This window comes from Myodes glareolus, chromosome 19, assembly GCF_982192425.1.
Source record: "Myodes glareolus chromosome 19, mMyoGla1.1, whole genome shotgun sequence".
NCBI classification, from domain to species: Eukaryota; Metazoa; Chordata; class Mammalia; order Rodentia; family Cricetidae; genus Myodes; species Myodes glareolus.
Genome location: NC_142044.1, coordinates 29,339,519 through 29,360,516, shown reverse-complemented (window position 1 = coordinate 29,360,516; position 20,998 = coordinate 29,339,519). Strand labels below are relative to the sequence as shown.

The 20,998-nt window shown below is 47.4% G+C and overlaps 2 protein-coding genes across 3 annotated transcripts in view; one reads left to right on the top strand and one right to left on the bottom strand.

Annotated features, from left to right (window-relative positions):
• Positions 1-20,998, bottom strand: part of Tg (thyroglobulin) — a 176,477-nt gene that overhangs the window by 40,209 nt on the left and 115,270 nt on the right. The window lies entirely within an intron of this gene.
• Positions 1-20,998, top strand: part of Sla (Src like adaptor) — a 30,508-nt gene that overhangs the window by 1,591 nt on the left and 7,919 nt on the right. The window contains exons 2-4 of one of the 2 annotated variants that reach the window (XM_085678909.2): positions 9,273-9,370; positions 17,880-17,979; positions 19,400-19,486. In XM_085678909.2, the coding sequence (XP_085535035.1) occupies positions 9,310-9,370; positions 17,880-17,979; positions 19,400-19,486 (248 nt within the window). In that variant the 5' untranslated portion in view covers positions 9,273-9,309. Of the gene's footprint in view, positions 1-9,177; positions 9,371-17,879; positions 17,980-19,399; positions 19,487-20,998 lie in introns of those variants that run through there. The other variant, XM_048457058.3, reaches the window with a different exon arrangement.

The window sequence follows — 20,998 nt, the reverse complement described above, 5'->3', positions numbered from 1 at the left end:
TTAGGGCAGGAATACCTAGGGAGGCATTCCAGGTCTGCCACAAAGGACTGTGGGACTCTGGGCAAATTCGTTTGTCTCTCTGAACGTCCGCTTATTTTATTTATTTATTCATTTATTTGTTTGTTTGTTTATATTATCAGAAGAAGCCTAACTTCTGTGGTGTTTGTAAGAAGTGCATGCTATGTGTAGTATGCAGGAGATGCTAAGCACACAACCATGGCTGTTCATGCTATTCCTGAGCCACGCGAATTCTGCCTAATCCCACAGGCAGTGTGGATTGCTATCAGGGTTCAGTACAGTGGTGTCAAACTGCAAAGCCAAGACATGGAACTCCCTTCCTTTTCTGAAGACAGATTTCTACTATTGTTCCACTAGACAGAAAGAAACCTCATCAGTGATGGGGCCCAGCTCAGTTAACTGAACCTGCTCCTAACAGAGAGAAATCTCTTTCTCTACAGGCTGGGAAACTAGGAATGGCAAAATGTAGTTCTTCAACCCAGAAATGACTCTTGTCAGACCACCTTCATCTATTTTCTGTGTTCATAGAGATGGGTTGGTAGTAATGACTTGTTTCCTACTGATCAAGAGCCTGTTTGCCACAGTTCTGCCATGGGCTCAGACTGAAAATTCTCATTAAGAATCCTTAACAAATCAGAGCAAACCATTTGTTGGTCACATGAGGAATGGACATATGAGTACCTCTAGTAATAAGTCTCTGTATGTCCATCCCATCATCTACCCACTCACCCATCCATCCATCCTTCCATCCAATCATCTATCTTATCTATCTATCTATCTATCTATCTATCTATCTATCTATCTATCTATCTATCTATCTATCTATCTATCCATTCATCTACCCATCTGTCCACACACTTACCCAAACATCAACCTATCCATCCATCCATCCATCCATCCATCCACCAGTCCATCCATCTATTCACCCTTACTTCCAACTATATGCCTGTTTCTTCAGTGTATATACACTGGAGTTATACCATGTGACTGACTTCCTTCCTCTCACAATCTACCCAAGCTTCTGAAAATTAAGTACATCATGTCCCAACCACTTCCTCCTATCCCAGAGCCATTCAGGAAGGACTTATTTGAGTACAGTAGCTCCAGCTACAGCTATATGTGAGGCCTCAGGAGTAGTGTACCTTACTTCTGTTGTCAGACAACTTTGTGGGGTCTCACTTCTCTTGACAGCAGACAACCTGGAGTCATGCTGGACAACATCTTCATTTATTACATCTAATTATTGTGCATATATTAGGTACCAGACACATGCAGGTCATGCTTTTATTTTCCATTGAGAGTTCTTGTATCTAGCCTTAGAAAGTCGCCCTGGGATGACATGACATTCTTCATTGGTAACTCTGCCATTTCCTAACGCTCAAAGGTTTCAAAGGTGTCAGCCAGCTCTGGAGGCAGAGGTCTGGGTTCACATCCTGCCTTTACTACAGTTGAGTAATTTCTCTGGCCTCTGTTTCCTGAGTAATTCCAAAACTGAGTAGAATATCACATGCTCCATAGAGTTGTGGAGGTCCAGGGAGGTGGTATTTTGAATAAAGTGACATCAGAAGCCCTCAACATATGTTCACCCATGCCCATGGCCCTTGTTGCTGTGGATTAGGCCTCTGGGACTCATGAGCCCCAGTCTGTGCTGTGTATAATGTGTTCTTCATCTGGTCGGCCTACTCTTTGATGAAGCAGCAGATGGGCTGTCCAAGGAAGGATAGTAACTTGCCCGTTACGCACTCGAGCTGGCCCACTATGGGTGCTAAAGATGTGCAAAAAGTATATTTAATGTGTGGAAAGCAAAACTTAGGGAAATGTGTCTAACTCATCTTTATGACAGGATTGCAATCACCCTCCACACGATTTCACAACAGGATCAACAACACCCTGAATCCAAGAACCAACTTTCTGACTAGGCACTATGTCGTAGGCATGGGCCTTCAGTGGTCAGATACAGTAGACCCAGCCAGCTACAGGTCTCTGTATCTCCTACCAGAGTATCTCAAGCAAGCCCAGCTCACAAAGCGCTTGCAGTTAGTAGGACAATGCTCATGTTGCTGGGGTCAACATGACGGAAGGAGGTAGAGCTAGGAATGAGAAAAAGTAAGCTCTAAAATTGACCTTTTCCCTGAATGAGCTGCATGGTCATAAGCAAGTAACTTAAGATCTCTGAGACTCAGAATTCTCATTTGTAAGTTGAGCTCTCTGGACAACAAATGAGTCAGAGTATTTTAAGCATAAAGGAGGCCTTCCTCACAGCGGCTGCTCACGGACTCCAGTGCCTCCTTTCCTGTGAAAACTAAGGAGGATGTCTGCGGGCGGTAGGGATTCCACACAAGCTGGCAGGAGGAAGATGGGTCGATTCGTTTTGGGAATAGAAACCGTCTAGCCAATACGGAAATCAATATGGAGCTTCCTCAAAAATCTAAAAGTAAAACTACAACATGGCTCAGCTAACCCACTCCTGAGCGTGGAGCCAAAGGCTCCAAGTCCGCAAACAACACCGAGAACTGCATATCTGTGTTTACTGCCAGAGTATACACAATGGCCAAGATAAGGAACCAGCCTAGACATTCATCAACAGGACAGTAAAATACAACACGTGCTTCTTTATCCATCAATCCATAGCCAACAGTTTTATCCATGTATAGCGAAGTCTGATATTAGGCTATTTTTAGGAAAATGGAACTTGAGATCATCATATTAAATAAAATAAGCCAGACTCAGAAAGACAAATATTACGTTTTCTCCCTTATGTTGAACCTTAATCTCTTTCTTTCTTTCTTTCTTTCTCTCTTTCTTTCTTTCTTTCTTTCTTTCTTTATTTCTCTCTCTCTCTCTCTCTCTCTCTCTCTCTCTCTCACACACACACACACACACACACAAATACACACACACACACCACATGTGTACACCCACACACATATGTAACATATATGCAGGTAATTGGGAAAAGGAAAGGGTCTAATGACACTGGAAAGGGTCAGGAGAGAGTAAAGGGGATAAATATGGTCAAAGCACATGATATACCTGAATGGATGCCATATGAACCAATCACATGCTATAATAAATATACTCTAACGAACTTTTTGCCAGTTTATAGGCTGTTGATTTCAACTTTCCAGAGTTAGTTGGTACTGCTGGGAGGCCCATAGGGCCTACACATCCAGAGATGTAAAGCAGGAAGCCAGTAATAGGTCATGGCATGACATTTTCACCACAAACGCTGTCAAACACTCCAAACTAGAGATTTTCTCAGCACTGATTGCTAAGTGATGGCCAGGTCACTGCAAGTGGCTCTGTCTGGTGCACTGTGGCTTTCTTTTTATCTACTTCTGATCTCCTTGAGGACTGTGCTCTGGGTTTGTGAGGGGAAGAAATGTTACAGAAATCAGCAAGCAATGGACAGTCGTGACCCCAACAACTTAGAGTCAGAGTCCAGCTCACAGCAGTGGCCAGAGTGTTCTGTCAACTGTAACAATTACCCTGGGCCTTGTGGGAGGGCAGCTGCCCTAGGGCTAGAGCCTCGCCAAGCTGAGTAGTAGGGAAGGGACCATTAGCTATGCATGCTGCATTGGGCAGCACTCAGATTTCTATCTTGCTGATAGGGTTGTGAGTCATTTTGGTGACTCACTGTATGAATGAAAAGCAAAAGGAACTTTTGCTGGGAAATAGGAAATCATGAAGAAATCACAGCCTAGTTTGGGGGCCCAGATTCCTGTGCACATGGTAGCATCTCCCTGGGAGTCCCTCCCAGCCTCCTCCTCTTCCATTCCCCAAGGTCATATCTGAGATAAGAAGCGACTTGACTTGGTCTGCTTTGTATACTGAGCTCCGGAGGAAACTTCCTTCAAAATAATACATTCAGACCAACAGTTTTAAACCATCTTAGACTAGGCATTGTCTAATTTCCACACTGGAAAGCAATGCTTCTGTCTATAAAATTTATGCTCATGCAATCAAGTTACAAAAATAAAAGATTCATAACGGTTTAGGTATGTTTCTACCACATTCATTGGTATCCTTGGCCTCCTGCCACCCATGGGTGTGGACTGACTTATCTGGCAGAACCCTAAGTCATTCTCCCATCAAACATTTTACACTCTGGCTGTGAGTCAGAGACAGGATGGCTGGATCTGCAAGTACCCCAGCTGTGTAGGTATTAATATTACTTGGTACCCTCGAAGATGGAGGCAGTGGCCGGACCTCTTTGTCTGTGCTGCAAACAGGAATGGGCAGCAGGACGGAGCAGAGGGTAAGGAATGGAGGGGCCACAGGGCAGACTGCCTTGGCAGCCTCCTACACCTCTTCAAGGAGAAACACCTGTCAATTGAGGCCAGGATGTGGTGTGGTACTCCAGGAAATCCTGCCAGGTTCTCAGTGGAGCCTGGCATTAAGCCCCAGTGACAGCTCTTATTTTCCCTGAAGCAAAGTGCCAGACCCTCAGCCATCACTGAACAAGTTTCAAGCAGACATGGAAATACAGGGGCCAGTCATGCCTGGGGGGTGGGGCTAGGGTGGATGAAGCGATACAGCCTAGAAAGGGCAAGTGATTTATTTGCTCAGTTGGCACAGTGAGTTATTTAATGACTGTCACTACAAAGGACCTGCCATAGGTACATTTGGGCTACTATTTACCAAACACACCTCGGCTTGACTTACACGTAGCAATTTAATTCCCCTGAACAAGCCCGTGGAGCATACATTTCTATCTTAAATGGGTAGAAGAGAACAGAATATAGAGAGCCAGAAAGGGTGAAAGAGTGGATTGGGAACACACAGCCAGTAAGCAGGGAGTGGAGACACAAACTAGCAATGCTAACCTGGCTCTGCAGACCCTTCTCTGTCTTCCCCAGCTTTGAGGCACATAACCAATTCACGCACATAAGTAATGGAGACTACAGAGATTTGCACCCCATTCACCTGTGATAGCACCCACACCCAGAGAGAGCCCTTGGAAACTCCTGGGGAAGTTTCGCGGGCTACTTTGATATATTCAGCGCATGCGCACACAGTCACATTTTCATACAGTTGATCACAGTGGTGAATGCCTGTCACCCCAGCACGTCAGAGGCTCAGGCAAAGTACCCAGTGTTCCAGACCAGCCTGAGCTGCGTTGCAAGACAATAAATATGTATCATACATTCGCTATATATTTATGGTCATATGTAATTTTTTTACATATTATTTCAACATGGTCACCAGTTTCTCTTCCATTCTGACCTAGGGTGACACAGTTCTGAGCATTGGCAAGTCTAGGATCTACTTCACACCCCTGCCCCTCACCTTGAAATGGCAGCAAAGCCTTCATGGACGCCTTCAACACCTTCTCCATCCCACAGTGTGTTGCCAGGCCTAGGCTTCCAGTAATGGCTGTGTTTTCTCTAACAGGCCCCCTGGCCTGTCTGTCCTTCAGTTCCCCTCAGAGTTTATGACTGCCAAGTTTTGTCGGGTGACTTTGAAGAATCCCTTTGCTGTCATCGTCTCAGACCAGGAGGGAGGATAAGATGATAGGACAAGTCCCCAGAGGCGGGGAGAGTGTGGGCTTTGGAGCCAGGGAGCCTGCTTTGACCTCTGCATCACCTCTGCCTGGTTCTGAAACCTCAGCATGCAGTTAGCTTGGACTAGTGCACGGCCAGCTACAGTCAGTTGTTACAATGCTTAGCCCCGTGCAGCACAGAGCAAAACTGATCTGTTTGGTGGCTCTTTCTTGTGTCACTGTTGTGATCAGAGGTGACATGTCAAGTGGACACCGAAGCTCCTGACTAGCAGTCTCTGGATCCCAAATCTTACAAGATGAGTTTTTAGGTGTCACGTTGTAGAAGGTATCTTCCTCCAAAGGGAAGGCTGGCCTCTCAGGCTTTATATGCATGCCTGCTGTGGTGAAGGCGGGCTTCTTTGTGTCCCCCAGAGTGGACTCTGCTTTGCCTCTGGTTGATTTTCCATTGTTCTCTCCCTTTGACGGCCTGAAAATTGCACAGCTAACCTTCCTCTCCGCAGGCAGACAAGAGGGTGTGCCGTGTAGGAAAGACACACGGTTCTCTTGTGGGATGCCATCAGAGCGGAAGGCTTGGGAGCTGCAGACCCCTGGCCCTGATGCAGACCCACAGCGGAGGGGGCTGGGGTGGAGCAGAGAAGAGCTGCTGGAAACATAGACAGCTCCGCCTCTCGAACCACTCAGCGGGCAGACATGCACTGTCCGGTGTCCTCTAGAGGACAGACAGCAGCGTGATTGCACAGAGGGCACGCTGCCCGTATGACAGGGTTTTTATACTGGAACCCGAGGCAGTCGGGCCAACCTCTGACCTTTTACCCTCTTAGGATAAAAAGGTAGGGTCTGCTCCCAGAAATGCTGGTATGAAGCCAGCTTGGCACCGGCCGCCTATCTTCCCTCCATCCCAAAGATATAAAGACAGAATTCATACTCTCTCCCCAGTGGGATTTTGTAAAACTGATGATGGCTCTTTTCTCTTATTACTAATCTTCCAAGATCCACGGAGTCTTGATTGCTAGAATGAAGTGGGGTAAAAAGGCTCCCTGTCTGGAGAGCCGCTCTCCCACTCCTCCCCTTTTTCAGAAGTGGAAACCGAGGCTAAAGGTCACACAGAAAAATAGCTTTAGCTCTAGGAATGGAGGCAGAAGAACGTGACAATGCTAAGAGGAGCCCCTGCAGTCCTTCCACCTGGACCTGGAGGTGGAGACACTCCTCTGAGAAGGGGGAGGAGGTCAGGGATAGGCGGAACCAGCATTAATTAACTCAGCTCTCTTCTGCCCTTTTCTTATTGTTCATAGAAGCAATTAGTCTCCTGTACTTTCTCTAGCCACTGCAGAAAACTGTCACAGATTAAATCAAATTGTTCAGTTATTTCCTCAGGGAGGCCCCAGCTCCCCTGTTTCTGGGCATTGCCACTCTTCTCAAATAAAAGCCTTTTCCGTGGTGATTTAACCCCTTCCTGGAGGCTCTGTGAGGTGATGGGTCTTGCTATGGTGTTGTTGAGGTAACAGGACTCTAAGGTCCAAGAGGCTCTTCAGTCCTTTCTTCAGGAGAAGAAAGAGAGGATAGCATGTCAGAATCTGGGAAATGAGGTAAGAGCAGAAGGCCCGGGCCTAGGGAGGGCCAGCTTGTCCTGCGCCCTCATCAGCTAATGACTGGTTTGTCTCTTTTGTGCATCTCGGTTTTCCTCTATGAAAAAGAATGTAAGCTTCCAGCATCCTTTCCTTCCTCCTCCCCATCCTCCCTTTCTCTTCTTCTCGTCTCTCCCTCCATCTCTCCCTCCCTCCTTCCTTTCTTTTCTCCTTCTCTCTCTGAAGTTTAGGAACATAGGCTCCTCAAACAGCTTGCAAACACTCGAGAAGAGCTGGAAAGGGTTTGAATGATAGCACATGCGCTGTGTCTGGCCAGCAGGTCCTGTCTTTCAGAGGCCCCTGGCCCAGGCCTGGGTGTGGATTAGAAGTCCCAGAACTGCCCACTGCTCTGGCAGGGGAGAGGGGTTAAGTCATCATTCATCCTGTATTTAAAAATCATTTTATGGGGTACTGTCATCCACTCACTATTCATTCATATGAAGGCTGAGAACATAGGACTCTTAAAATAAAAGCTTCCCTTTTGTTCTCCTTGCTTCTGAATAGATGAGAAATTCCACCGCCTGTGTCCTTCCCCCCAGAATTAGGAAGTAGTGGAGACTTCCCTCTGCCTCCTCCAGAGGGGTTGCTCTCAGCGTATACCTCTTTCTAGAACTTGTACACACAGGACTTGAGACTTTAGGCATAGCAGTGGCTCAAAAACCATGTGCACTCGGCTCGGTCAAAGTTGTACTTCAAATTTTGAATGCTGATGTTTTTGTTTTTCCCAAGCTCACATCTGTGGTCCAATCTTCTCTCTTAATGATGTGCAGCAGGGTGGAGTCAAGGTCGCCTTTGGCTACCTGGTCACAAGGGGCAACACCCCATCCCTACATGGTGCTATGTTATTGTGTTTCACGATGCACAAATACAACTTTGACTCGTGATATTCTCAGCATACGAGGGGCTTCTGAGGAGCTGGCCCCTGTGGCTAGAGACTGACCGCATAGACAGAACACGAAGATAAGATCTAAAGCCAGGGTCTAGGGAGTGTAGACTGGTTCAAACTCAGGAGGTCTTGACCCAAGCTATGTACTCAGAACAAGCAAAATATGTTTTCCTGTTGGACTATGTGTTTCTTGTCCTTCTCCACACTGGCTAGAATCTTCCCTTTGTCCCCTGAAACAGGAACCACTCTGTCCCTATTTGTGACCACCTTCCCTGTGCTTCCCCGAGACTCTCTTTTCTCTTCAAAATACTTGTGCAAAAATCTCTGGATTCGAATGCTTATAAACATGATGCTTGCCGGTCAGGCCGTGTGCTGTGTTTTATCAGCTCCATCTCACTTACTTTTGTGGCAGCTAACCAAAGCCGCCCTGCCTGTAGTCCCCAACAGCAGGCAAGCAAATGTCAACAACTGCCAGAGGTTATCTGTTCATAAGGGAGAACCACAGCATTGTAGTTTGTGTGGGGCTCCCAGAGAGCCCATCCTGAGGTAACCCAGACAGCTGCTCCTTTCCCTGTATATGAACTTGAGTCAATTATTTTCCCCTTTAGAGTCTGTTTCCTTACGGGTACAGGGCTTTGCCATGATCAAGGTTACAGTAGAGGTGAATGAGTTCAGCAGCATGGAAAGTCTACACTAACCAAGTAAAGGGTGCGGTCACGAAGCTGGCCTTTGTTGCTCTTCATTAACACAGGTGTGGAAATTCAAACAGTCAAGAAGAGTCAGACCCAAAGGCCCCCAGCCTGACCTGTCCCTGTCCCTTCAGACTGTGAAGGCTTTCAGCTCTTAAGTGTGTTGTGCCTGAATTCCTGGGCCTTGAGAACGGTTGGCTACAGTCTGAGTGAGCACAGCTTCTTCGGGGCTCTCTAAAACACTGCTCAACTTCTCCAGCACCCCCTGCTCTGCTCAGCAACGGCGTGGAGGAATGGAAACTTTTGCCACCAACAGCCCTTGTGAGCAACTTCCTTCTCTGTGGTTTTTCTCTGTCATTCCCTTGATAAAAGAATTGAGCTGAGCCTCTGTAACCAACACTCATGAGTCGTATCTTGACATAAAAAAACAGCCGCCTTTCAAGAAGCGCGCTGCCCGAGAAATGATGCGCCATGCGCTCTGAACTAGGTCACTCTCCACTCAGGGAGCTCTGGGTGCGCTTCATGCTACGTGTGTGTCTCTTGTACTGCAGGCTTCAAGGACCTTCCACAGCCCCAGGCAAGAGAAAGATGGGGAACAGCCTGAAATCCACACCTCCGCCTTTGGAGAGGCCATTACCTGGCACCGAGGGTAAGTCTGACTTCTCTGGAGAAGCGTTTAACTCGGTCCCACAGTAGTCCACGGGAAAGCCTGGACAATGGTAGACAACGGTGCTTGCTGAAACTGTGCCGTGGGGACTGGCGCTGCAGTGTACCAGTCCCTCACTTTGTAGGTCAAATTTTTAATGACAAACATCTGAAAGGGTCAGACACTTGGCAGTTTGGAAGTGTCATATTGAGAGAGAACCCTGAGATCAGTGGGTTCTGTCCTTTTATTTTACGGTTGGCAAAACCTAACCTCACGAAGGCAACCCAGGTCATATCATTAACTGCTCACAGAGACCCACCCCAAGACCATCTGATTCTAAAAGCTGGACTTTTGGTCATCATGCTTGCCCGTCCATGATAAATCCAACCCCCCCTCCAACACACCCAGGTACACAGTTATTCTTGGGGAGTTGTGTAGTCAGGGCCCCTTTACTAATCTAGACACTGCCTCCAGGGCACCCTGCTGAAGATAAAGAAATCTCCTGTCTAACAAAGGCTAAAATAGACCAGAACTCTGGAGAAGCAACTGGGGCTCTGGGTTAATCAGGGTGGCCAAGCTCAGCTAAGTGTTAACAAGTATGTTGCGCCAGACTCCCAGAGCTTCAAAGAGTCCTTCAACAACTGGTTACAGGGTGGAGGGGACATGCGTGAGCAGAGGGCAAGGCATCATCGGAGTTCAAGGGTCAACTATGTGGCCTATCTAACACCCTCATCTTTCTTTCTGAAAAGTTTTAGTCAGGTCAGTGACAAGGGCTGTGTGGAGGGAGAGCTCCCTGTAGGGAGTCGGAAGGGTGGTAGCCAACAATGTTTGCAGGGTGGCTCCAGGGTACCACAGGACACTTCTTCACCCTCACACCATCACACTCAAGTCGTCTCCTAGAAGAGATGACAGTGTCTCTCACTGAGCCCTGTAACACCAAGTTCATAGAGCTCAGCTAACTGTCCTGCTTGCCGAACGAGGGCTTCATAAAAGCAGGAGTTGCCCCGTTGCTGGTAGCTCTTTCCATGACACCTGTGGGCCCTTAACAAAGGAGCAGCTTACTTTCTCCACAACAGAGTCGACAAACTGCTTACCTGATAGCCTGATGGTCCTTCGGAGGCCAGCTATGAACAAGGGTAGAGCCCGAGCCTGTACCCTTTCAAGTCAGATGCAGGGGGCACTCCTAGGGACTCTTGATTTTTAACCTTAACACTTCCCTTTCTAAAGGAGAAAGCAGGGAGAATGCTCGCAGGCAGGCCTGCAAAGGTGAGGTGAGCAGAGTGTGTGTTGTGTGTACCTGCCACACACAGTTCAGGATGGGCTGTCCCAGGCAGAGCGGCCCAATCTGCCTCCTTCCTACCCTCCCCAAACTAACTCTTTTCTAACCAACTCCTGGCTGGACAAACACCAGAGAAGGGGTAAAATAACGTCACTTCCTCCAAATCCATTGCTGAGTTGTTGCTTCTCAGACTGGGGCAGAAGGGCCTGTATGCTTGAGCAAGCCTCACAAAAACATGGACCTCCAAGGACTTGCCCATTTGCCTTTTTTAATGCAAATTGCCATGGAGTAATTTTCTTTTTCCATTGTGTGGGCTGGAGGTCACCCCTAAGAGGGGGATTTGGGGTCTCCCCTCTGGTTGCTGGTTAGAAGAGTTCCCCAGGCCTGTGGCAGGCGCTAATCCAGATAGTCACATCCAGCATTTGACAAGCAACTTTGCTGCCCCACCCTGAAAACTTCCTCTGTTGTCAGGCCTGACTTGGTTTCCTCTTTCTTCACGTACCTATTTGAATAAGGGAGAAGGCGCCAGGGTGCTGTTGTGCTAACAGGTTCCCATCAGGCAGTGCCTGAATTGCTGATGCTTCAGGCCAGCTTGTGGCTATAGCTTCCTCTCTTGGCCCGGGTGACAAAGAGCTCAGGGCAGGAAAGCTCCTGGTTCTGCCCTAGGGGGTTCAAAATAAAAGAATTCTCCTGTCCTTTGGAAGCTCCTCCTTTCAGCATGCCAGGACAGAGAAGGCCTGAGCAGTGAAGGCCTGGGCAGTGAAGGCCTGGGTATATGGCTTTATGGTTTGTTTTCTTCTCAACTAAGCTTTCTAGAATATTCTTCATCAGTGTGATTCCTAGGGACTAATGTCACAAAGAGATGGTCAGATTCGGTAGGAATAATGCACATTTCGGAGGCAGAAGATCCTTTGGGGTCCCAAATGGTGACTTTTAGAAACTGTTGTGACCTTGGGGAACTACCCCAGCCTTTCATCAGGGACTGTGCCAAGATCCCTTACCACCATAATAGAACAAGAAAAGAACCGTGACCTAGTAGTGAGGGTAGGAACGCTTTAAGCTCCACGTGAGGTCAGCTACTTCAGTGGGCTCTATCTATGTGGACATTCCTCACGGGTGGACTTCCCTCCAAATATGGACTTCCCTCAAGTGTGAGCATCTCTCAAGTGTAAAAGCAGTGGAAACCCCAGGAGCTGTCTCACAGTATTGCAAATTGTGAAATTTCCCAGACCATGCAAACTTCAGACACCTCCCCTGGGCCATATTCATACAGCACAGAGTTAATTAAAATCCGTGTGGGGGGGCCTCCCAGGATGTAGGGGAAAATACATATTTCCACCCGCTAAAGACAACTTAGTGATTCTCTGTGATCATCCCCCCCCCCACAGTTTCTTCCTTCCACATCACTGTGATTCACAGTGACATCTCATGTCAGAGTCGTCCACACAAACCAGCTGTGCTCAGAACCCATCCCACAGTGCCAGGATGGGAATGACACCCACCCCACATGCATTGACATTGCTGATGCTCATGAAGAAATAGCTGATCGAGGCAAGGGGGTGGGAGAAGCAAACAGAAACCCCAAGATCCAACAGATCTGACGGTGGGTGGAAGGTGGCTAGAACAGCAAGCTGCATTTCCTATCAGGCCCTGGTCGGTTTTAAGTCTTTAAGGCTGGCAGACCCAGGATAGTCCTGACTCCCCATGTAATATACATCAAGAGGTGACTGATCAGTTCCTCATGGTGCCTCTCAGTTCTCATTTTCGTGACAGGAGAAATTGAAGTGTGGTTTGGTGCCTGAGGTGTGCCTCACAGACTTCTAAGAGCTTCGTGCACACGACTGGAGCCATTGCATGTACGTACGCATCTCCCGTAAGAATAGCATACCGCATGCAAATTCCTTCGGAGTGCTGCTTAATTCTTAAAATAGCTCAACCGCATGGTCACGATCATTTTCTTCAATTTGCAGTTGAGGAAACTGAGGCCAGAAAGGTTAAGTGAGTCGCCTAAAGTCCACCAGCTCGTCAGGGAGAAGGGAGGTTAAACAACTAGATGGCCTGAGAGTAGTGTCCAGTGTCCTTCTTTTTCTCTGTCAGATTCTGGAGAAGACTGTGTTCTGAGAGGGTTAGACCTAGGAGCAATGCCTGGTCATCAAATTTAAGGACACAGACATTCTTGTGCCATTGTGAGAGACCCCATAAATTAAGGACCAGTCAGATCTTGGTCTAGATCTTCATTTCTGTAATCATTGACCCCACCCTCTCCTGGAAAATGGGATGACTTTAGAATGATGTGGATTTAACTTTTGAGTCACTTTACACTTAATGGATGTCATAAAATATAAGTAAGTACCTTACCAAATCCATGCCTGTAGATAATAGGACCCACAGACCTGGCTTACATCTGTCAGCAGAACTTGGAAGGCCTTCCTCCATGTCAGCCTGCAGCTCCATCTGACTGGCTATGTTCATGTGTTGCTTCCTGACAAAGTTACTGAAAGTCAGGCCTGATGGTGACCTTGCAGGAGCCACTGAATTTGGAGATGACTCAAGAGAGCGTGAAAGCGGAAGTTGAAATTACTAAGCCACTTAGCCCTGCAACCACTAGCCACATGGGCTGCCTGCATCAGCTGTGAAGTGGGCTTTCTCTCTGGAGAATGGAGTGTTGCCTGACAAGAGCCCGGGCACAAGCTGCAAAGGGAGCTGTGTGAAGTGATCATAGACCTGCAGACTCATGCTGTTCCCCGGACAGGCCACTGATTCCCTCCAGCTTTGCCTTCCTCGTCCTCCAGATAAGATCAGGTGACCTATGAGGTCGGGTAGACCATGAGGAAACGATGGTTATAGCTTTTGCTACCGTTGTCGGTGGGCCTTCTGAATAGGTTCTAGCATTAAAAAAGAAGCTGTCATAACATGCTAGAGAATAATTATGACTCACAAGCCCGTTCTATATGAACTAGGTAACATGTGTGCCCAGTAAGCTCTGTCTGGCTCCTTTCTACACTGGTTCCCTTCCTTACACGATCCATTTCTATATTCTGTTCCCCTGCTCATTCACCAGGTATCAGCAAATATCTGGTATTCCGAAATCCTTTTTCCCTTTTACCAAGTGGAGTTTGTGTTTATACGACCTAAAGGTCGTAAGATACCCTTCTCCCATTGCCATTCCTGGAGATGCTCTGGCTGGAACTGCTCTGGATTGTGAAAGAGTATGCTTGTCCTGTGTGGGAATGACCTGTGAGTCACAGAAACCAGCCTTGCGTAATCCACCACAGGGCAGATATTGATATTTCCCATTTTTATTTGGGAAATAAAGCTTAACCCGTCAAGCTGCGATTTGTTAAAGAGCCTTCCTTCAAATGACCGAGCTCTGAAGCAGGGGCATGCGGGTCAGTCTCGCTGATGTCAAATGCTCTGGGCTTCTCGTGGCCAGGACACATTTGTTCTGTGACTCTGAATCCTGATAATGTCCTTCCTTCCTTAGCCCTCTCCTTCTGCCTCACTCATTATTTGGTTGGATCTAAAGGTTCAGCTCTCTGGAAATGGAATCAAAATCCACTTTGGATGTAAGGTAAAGTCCTAATGGAGTTATACCACCCTCCCAGTATTTGTTTCCAGAAGTCTAGATGCTACCTGTGCATGTCTGCCTAAACAGGCAGCTTAAACTTAGGTCAAAAGATATCTTAAAGAGAAAATACATACTCTACTCCCAATATTTATTTTCCTGTAGGGACCAGAGCTCAGGAAAGACAGAGGGGGCCGTGCAATCTAATTTTCTTACAGTGGCTAGGCTGTTGTCCCCGGAGGTTTATACCAGGCTGTGTGACTTCTAATGATTGGTCTTTTGGTGTTCTGCTTGTGATGATAAGGGGATGAGGGCACATATGACATTCCTAAGAGAACCCTTAGGCTGAAGCCCAAGTTCAAGGCCGTCTTGGTGACATTTCACTGTCATTGCTGTGAAAATATGGCTGTGAGGGAAGCTCCACGAGAAGCTGCCTTGGCTACCGTGAAACCGTAACACCCCCCCTCCTTTCTCACTGGAACTCTTGCATTCACAATGGGCTTTTGTGGTTTGTTTATTTCTGTTCCACTTTGTTTTCGACATTATAAAGGATGGCTTTGTAACATTTCACACTTTGAACCCTGGCTGTGCCACGTGCCCGCGTCAAACCCCAAACACCTTGATGAGCGCAGGCTGTATTTCAATGTTCTATTCTTGTCATGGATAAGAGTTTCTAGGAGTCATTTCCACCCTGTTTGTCATAAGGGGATATGCCAATGAGTACCTCTCTGCCTGGAAGACTCTGGAGATGTAGCACAGAGGACCTCAGGAAAGAGGGTCTGATGCTTTTCGTTTTCTACACACACGTCCGTAATGTCATTTAAGTGGCAGGCTCTGGGCTGGATCCAGGGCTGCATGACACTAAATACTCAGGTGCGTGGTCCTCTCTGAGCTCACAGCCAGGTAGAGCATTCCTCTGGCAGTCATGCAGATGTGCCAGGGAAACGCTGAGACATCGCTTCGAAGGAGAACCTCGGGTTAAGGATAGCAGAGCATTGACCCTCCTCTATTGGCTGGAGCTGCTGAGGGGTGGTAGAGGTGAGAGAGAGCCATGGTGACCCGGCTGAGAGACAGCACCTAGAGAGACTCTGGGATCTGAGGAGTAAGGCAAGCCTGAGAAAGCTCTGTCACCTTCTGCTGAGGCAACCAAGTGAGTAAGAGGCTGTTTCATATTTGAGTATATCAGGCCAGGAAAATGTATGTCTATCTCAAGAGAGTTATCAACCCATCGTGGTTACAGAACAGGAAACCCTTGGTGGGGGTGGGCATGAAAGGTGGCATATCATTAGGTACCCGGACTCTGCATAGCTTGCCCCCGCAGCTGGGCAGACTCCCAGGGAAGATTTGTCCTATAATCCCCCACTTGTCCTGGGCCTCACTCTGCACCTGCCCTTTGTCTTACTTACAGAGAACTTCCAAGTTTGCACAAGCTTCATGCCCCAGAGGCTGGCTCTGCCCCTTATCAGGATTCGGGACCTCTGACTTCAAACCTAAACCAACCTGAGAACTGCTTCTAATTTCTGGGGTGGTATCTCGGTCACAAAGAGAAGAACCTCTTTTTTAAAAATTTCCTAAGGCGGAGTGTGGGGCTCCTTCACCCACAGGCTCAGGCCGGCAGTCTCACTGAGCCAAGCTTTCAGGTCCGGCCGAGCTGTTTCTTGGGAGCCCTTCCTCCTCTCCAGTGACTCATTAGGACACTTGCTTTTAGTTTCCTCTCACAAAATTTTTTACAGAGTTTATTACCCATGACTCAGTTTCCCCAAATGAACAACACATCAGCGTGGACTCTTCCACCACGATAACAGATTTCTGATTCATTCCCCAATCAGCAGTTAGTGCCTTTCCTGGAACCTTTCTTCATCTCGTTCACTCAGCCTCATGTTCAACCTCTCTTTTGGCTCAGTCTGCGTAAGAGATTGAAAAGTTGGCCAGTAGGACCTCCAGAGCTGGAGTGCCAGTACAGAAGACTACCTCAAAGAAAGACGCTTGCTAGGGACCCAGCCTGCACAGTCAAGTACTGGGGTTCTACTGAACTTTCTGTGGCCGGGCACAAGCAATGGCTCATGTGACCCCGGGATCTAGCATGTGGCATCTTATGAAGCAGGACAAGGCTGGCTCAGGATTGGGGCTCAAAGAAGAGCCACTAAATGAAGAAGTAGAAGGTGCGACCCAGAAGTGCGGGTTGACACCCAGCTAGCAGATACAGTGGGTGCTATGTTTGCTGCTTTGTAAGCGTGCTGTTTCCCTTGAGTGAACCCCAGCACTACCCTGCATCAGTGCGTATGAGTTACAGAAAACTACAAAGGATGGAAGCCAACGTTGCTTGGCATCATGAAGGAAATTCGCATCTTGTCACTGCATCTCTGCAGCCAGCTGGGCTCACATGAACCAAAGCGCATGTACACTTCCCCTTGCAAAACATCATTAAAATTTCATACATAAGTGAGTTCTTATTAGGGGGAGGCAGAATTTAGGTCATGCAAAGTCTCAGATGTCAAGTTAAGAAATTGAAATTTTAATGTACCTGCATCAGGAAGTACTCACCTTTCATTCGCCATTGCCGTGGCAATGAAGATCCCTGCTGTCTGGGTGCCTGACATAGTGCCCATCACCCCAAGAGAAGGGGGCTCTCAACCACAGTGCTTGAGCCTCCTGGCCCTGGGGGATTCTCCAAACTGATTAGCCCAACCCTCTTCCACAAGTGACCACAGGGCCTAGGAAGAACATCTGAAAAAATAGTACTAAGGATTTTTTTAAATCACAATTATACATGCATTTGGTGTATTTTGATCAAATTAACCCCTATTACTCTCTTGTCCCTCCTCCTCTTGGATGCCTTCTTTTCATCTAGGCCTTCTCTTATTTGTGTGTTTATTGTAGCCGCCCCCCCCCCCCAGTTTAAGTGGGATTACTTGTGTGAGCACAGATGGGGGAATAGTTACAGGAGTTTGGGCAACTTCTCAATGACCACACTATTGAAGGGAATGGCTCCCTCTCCATAGCAACCCATTAACTGCCTTAAGGAGTAGTTGGGCCACATGAGTCCCTCCAAGGAGGAGTCTTTTCATAGCCTTCTGGGATAGGCATTTTCTCATCTGCCACCCCATTTTTATGTTGGAAACACTGAGGCTTGTAGACACAGGGCAGACTCTGAAACAAAGCCAAGTGGTCTGACTCTAACTTCTAGGTCTCTGGCCGGGCACAGTTTTTCAGATGGGAACACTGTGGCCAAGGTGGACCTGTACTAAGAGCATGTTCTACAGCTGTCAGAGGCCTGGCGGCCTGTCTTAGGGACACCTCCATGCAGAAGAGGCCTCAAACACTGGGTGGGAGGAAAGAGAGCTTCAGAAGCACAAACTAGGCAGTTCCAGCGCTGTGGTCCTCAACGGTCCTCATGCTCTGACCCTTTAATACAGTTCCTCATGTTGTGGCGACCCCTACCCATAAAATAATTTTTACTGCTACTTCAGAACTCTAATTTTGCTACTGCGATGACTCATAATGTAAATATTTGGTAAGCAAGATTTCTGGTGTGGGACCCCCAAATGGGTTGCCACCCACGGATTCAGAACTACTGCTCCAGAGGAAAACCCCCAGCAGCTTCATCTCTCCTTCTTCCTAATTGCCTCCTGTGCCTGGTCAGTAAAACCCTTCACTTTGCTTCCTAGGACTTGAAAGCGACTTTCTGGCTGTGCTGAATGACTACCCATCTCCTGACATCAGCCCCCCAATATTCCGGAGAGGAGAGAAACTGCGTGTGATCTCTGAGTGAGTGAGCCTCTCGAAACATGTATATCCCCAACCCTTACTAACACCATCAGATTTTCAGATATGGTCAGTTGTTCAGTTCTATTGGGGGTGGGCATTTCTGAGCTTGCAATGAGTGAAGAAATTTGGTCCCTGCTGTGACCTGTCCTTTGAGTACTTCCAGGACTTTACAGCCAGCCTCCAGTGGCTCCTCCTTCTTTGCCAAATAAACCTAAACTCCTTAAGGATGGAACCCCCCTTATGACAAATCCTGCTTCCCCCGCTGAGCTCATCAGCCTCTCAATGTGCGGGAGAATGTTATTCACTAGGGCATGCTGGGAAGGAGAATTAGGGTCCAAAAACACTGTAGGTGACAATAGTACCACCTTTGTTCCTGCCAGAATTGTTAAGCAAGATTTCAAGCAGCCTGTAGCACAAACTAGGGGCTCTAAGTCCTTTGGTTTAGAGTCTCATTCATCGAGATATGCAAACAGATGTTTGGTTATACTCGAGGGGATAAACCAGTACAGGAAGCTTTTGTTTTTGAAACTCTTCAATCATGCGTATCAGCCAAGGAAATGAACTACTGCTCCCCCAGGGGTGACACTTGTCAGCATGTGAGCAGGTTCCCCAGGTGACTCTCAGTGAGGGATAGCTGCTGGCTATACAGCCTTTAAAGACTAAAATTTTAGTTGAGATAGCTTTGTTGGTAAAATGCTTGCCATGTAAGCATAAGGACCCGAGATCAGCTTCTTAGAATCCAAAATAAAGAAGCTGGGCATGTGAGCTTACAACTGTAATCTCAGTGCTGAGAAGAAAAAGACAGGCTCTGCTGGCCAGCCAGCCTAACCTACTTAGCAACTTCTAAGCTAGAAAGAGGGAGGGGGTGGAGAGAGAGAGAGAGAGGGAGAGGGAGAGAGAGAACCAATCTCTGAAACAAGGTTGGGGCCAGCAAGACAACTCAGCATGTAAAGGTTCTTGCTGCACAACCCTGATGATCAGAGTTTGATCCCGCATGTAAAGGTGAGAGGAGAGAAATAACTACACAGTTGTCCTCTGAGTTCTTCATGCATGCTGTGGTAAACACATGTCCCCATCCCCCACGTCATTCAAATGCACACACACACACACACACACACACAAATACATACAATAAGTTGAAAATAAAACGAGGTGGACAGTATCCCTAGAAATGACATCCAAGGTTCACTTATGGCCTCCACATGCACATATAATGCACACAACATACCATGACACACACTTGTACGCACACACAATCATACGAGAAACCTAAATTTTTAACTGGAGAAATGCAGGTCTGAGTGGCGAGGACAGCTTTTGAAAGAGGAATGTCCCACATTGCCGTGAGAATTTGATGACCGCGTATCTTTGGTTTCGCCCTTTATTCATGCACGGTCCCCTCTCCGCTTTGTCCTGACAGTGAAGGCGGCTGGTGGAAAGCCATTTCTCTCAGCACTGGCCGGGAAAGTTATATTCCAGGAATGTGTGTGGCCAGGGTGTACCATGGGTAAGTGTATGTCCAAATGGCATTATTCAGTCGTGATGTGTGTGGATGACTCAGGGGTTAGTGGGGAAGAAGCTCTAGCACTGTGTAGTGCAAAGAAGGCATTGCGTAAGAAAAGATATAATATCCCAGCTTAAGGATAATCCTCCCCACTTTCTGGGACTTGATTCCTGAGCAGTAAAATGAAGTAAGTTGGGATTTCTTGCTTAGACATAGTGCTCCTATCACATACTTGAGTACTCCAGCACTGTCTATAGGAAGCACCTTGGTTCAGTGACTAAAAGTCAGTCTTTGTGGGTTCAAATCTTGCCTCTGTCATTTCCAGACCACGAGTTAATGTAGAAGCTCCTTAGCTCTGTGTGCACCCTCAGGTATTGATTACAGTGTAGGATCGTGGGCTAGTGATACAGAATCACACTGCTGAAGTGGAGGTTCTCAGAAGAATAGGCGGGTGCTAGAAGTACAGGGAGCAGACTTCTGTGATCTCTGACTGAAGGCGGCCACAGACAGAGGAGCAGCCAGCACCCTGGGCTCTGTAGGGGAGGAGCAGGCATGTTTGCCCCTGCAGCCAGGCAGGGGTCTCACAGCCCCCTGGGAGGTTGCAGTGGACTCTGGGCACTACCAAACTCACACCCAACTTCCCTTCTGCCGTGGAAGGGCCTTAGGAATGTGGCGATGCCTTGCTAAACCATAGGTTCCTCCTCTGTCAAGCTACCAAGGCCAAACCTCAGCCCAAACAAGAGCTCCAGAGAGGAGCCAGGAAGCAAGCAAAGGCCACTATTTAAGCTGTAAAGATTCTGACGCCACAGGCTTCCCCTGGGAAGCTGACGTTCAGGCTCTTGATTCCACTGTGGTGATCTTAACCACTTGTGCTCAATGCTGGAAGGTGGACGGGGGGGGCTCCTATGGTAGTCATGTCCAGAGAGACTGGAGTTGGACATCGCTTATAAGCCAGGGACTCTGAATTGCTTGCTCCTTCCTAGACAACACACACTCACATGCTCCTACATATTGAAGGCACAGGGCTGTTGTAGGAGCTGCGGTGATGAGAACTTGGATGATTGACATCATCCTGGCCCTATCAGGCAGCCGCCTAACAGATGTGATAGCATTTCCAAAACCAGAATTGGAAGAAAGGAAGGGTAGTAAAACAGCTAAGGAATTGTTAAATTGGAAAAAAAAAAAAAGGGCACAATTTTGCTCCCTCAACTGGTGATGATAACTTAGATAAATTACTTAATCATTCTGGCTTTCAGGCTGTATTTTGATGCTCCTGTTTAGGAGATTTAGGGGAGGGTTAGTCTTCACAGTCTTAATATACAAGCAGTATGCTAAAATAATTCATATCCCTACATGGCTCTTGCTACCGTCTTATTTTCACAGTTGTAAGTAGGACTTTGAGAAGCACTTGCATGTATAAATGTTTGCCATCTACAGTGAAACAAATACATCGTATATTTTATTGCACTCTGTAATAGCAAGAAAATTAAAAATTACAATGTACTATGGTTCTAA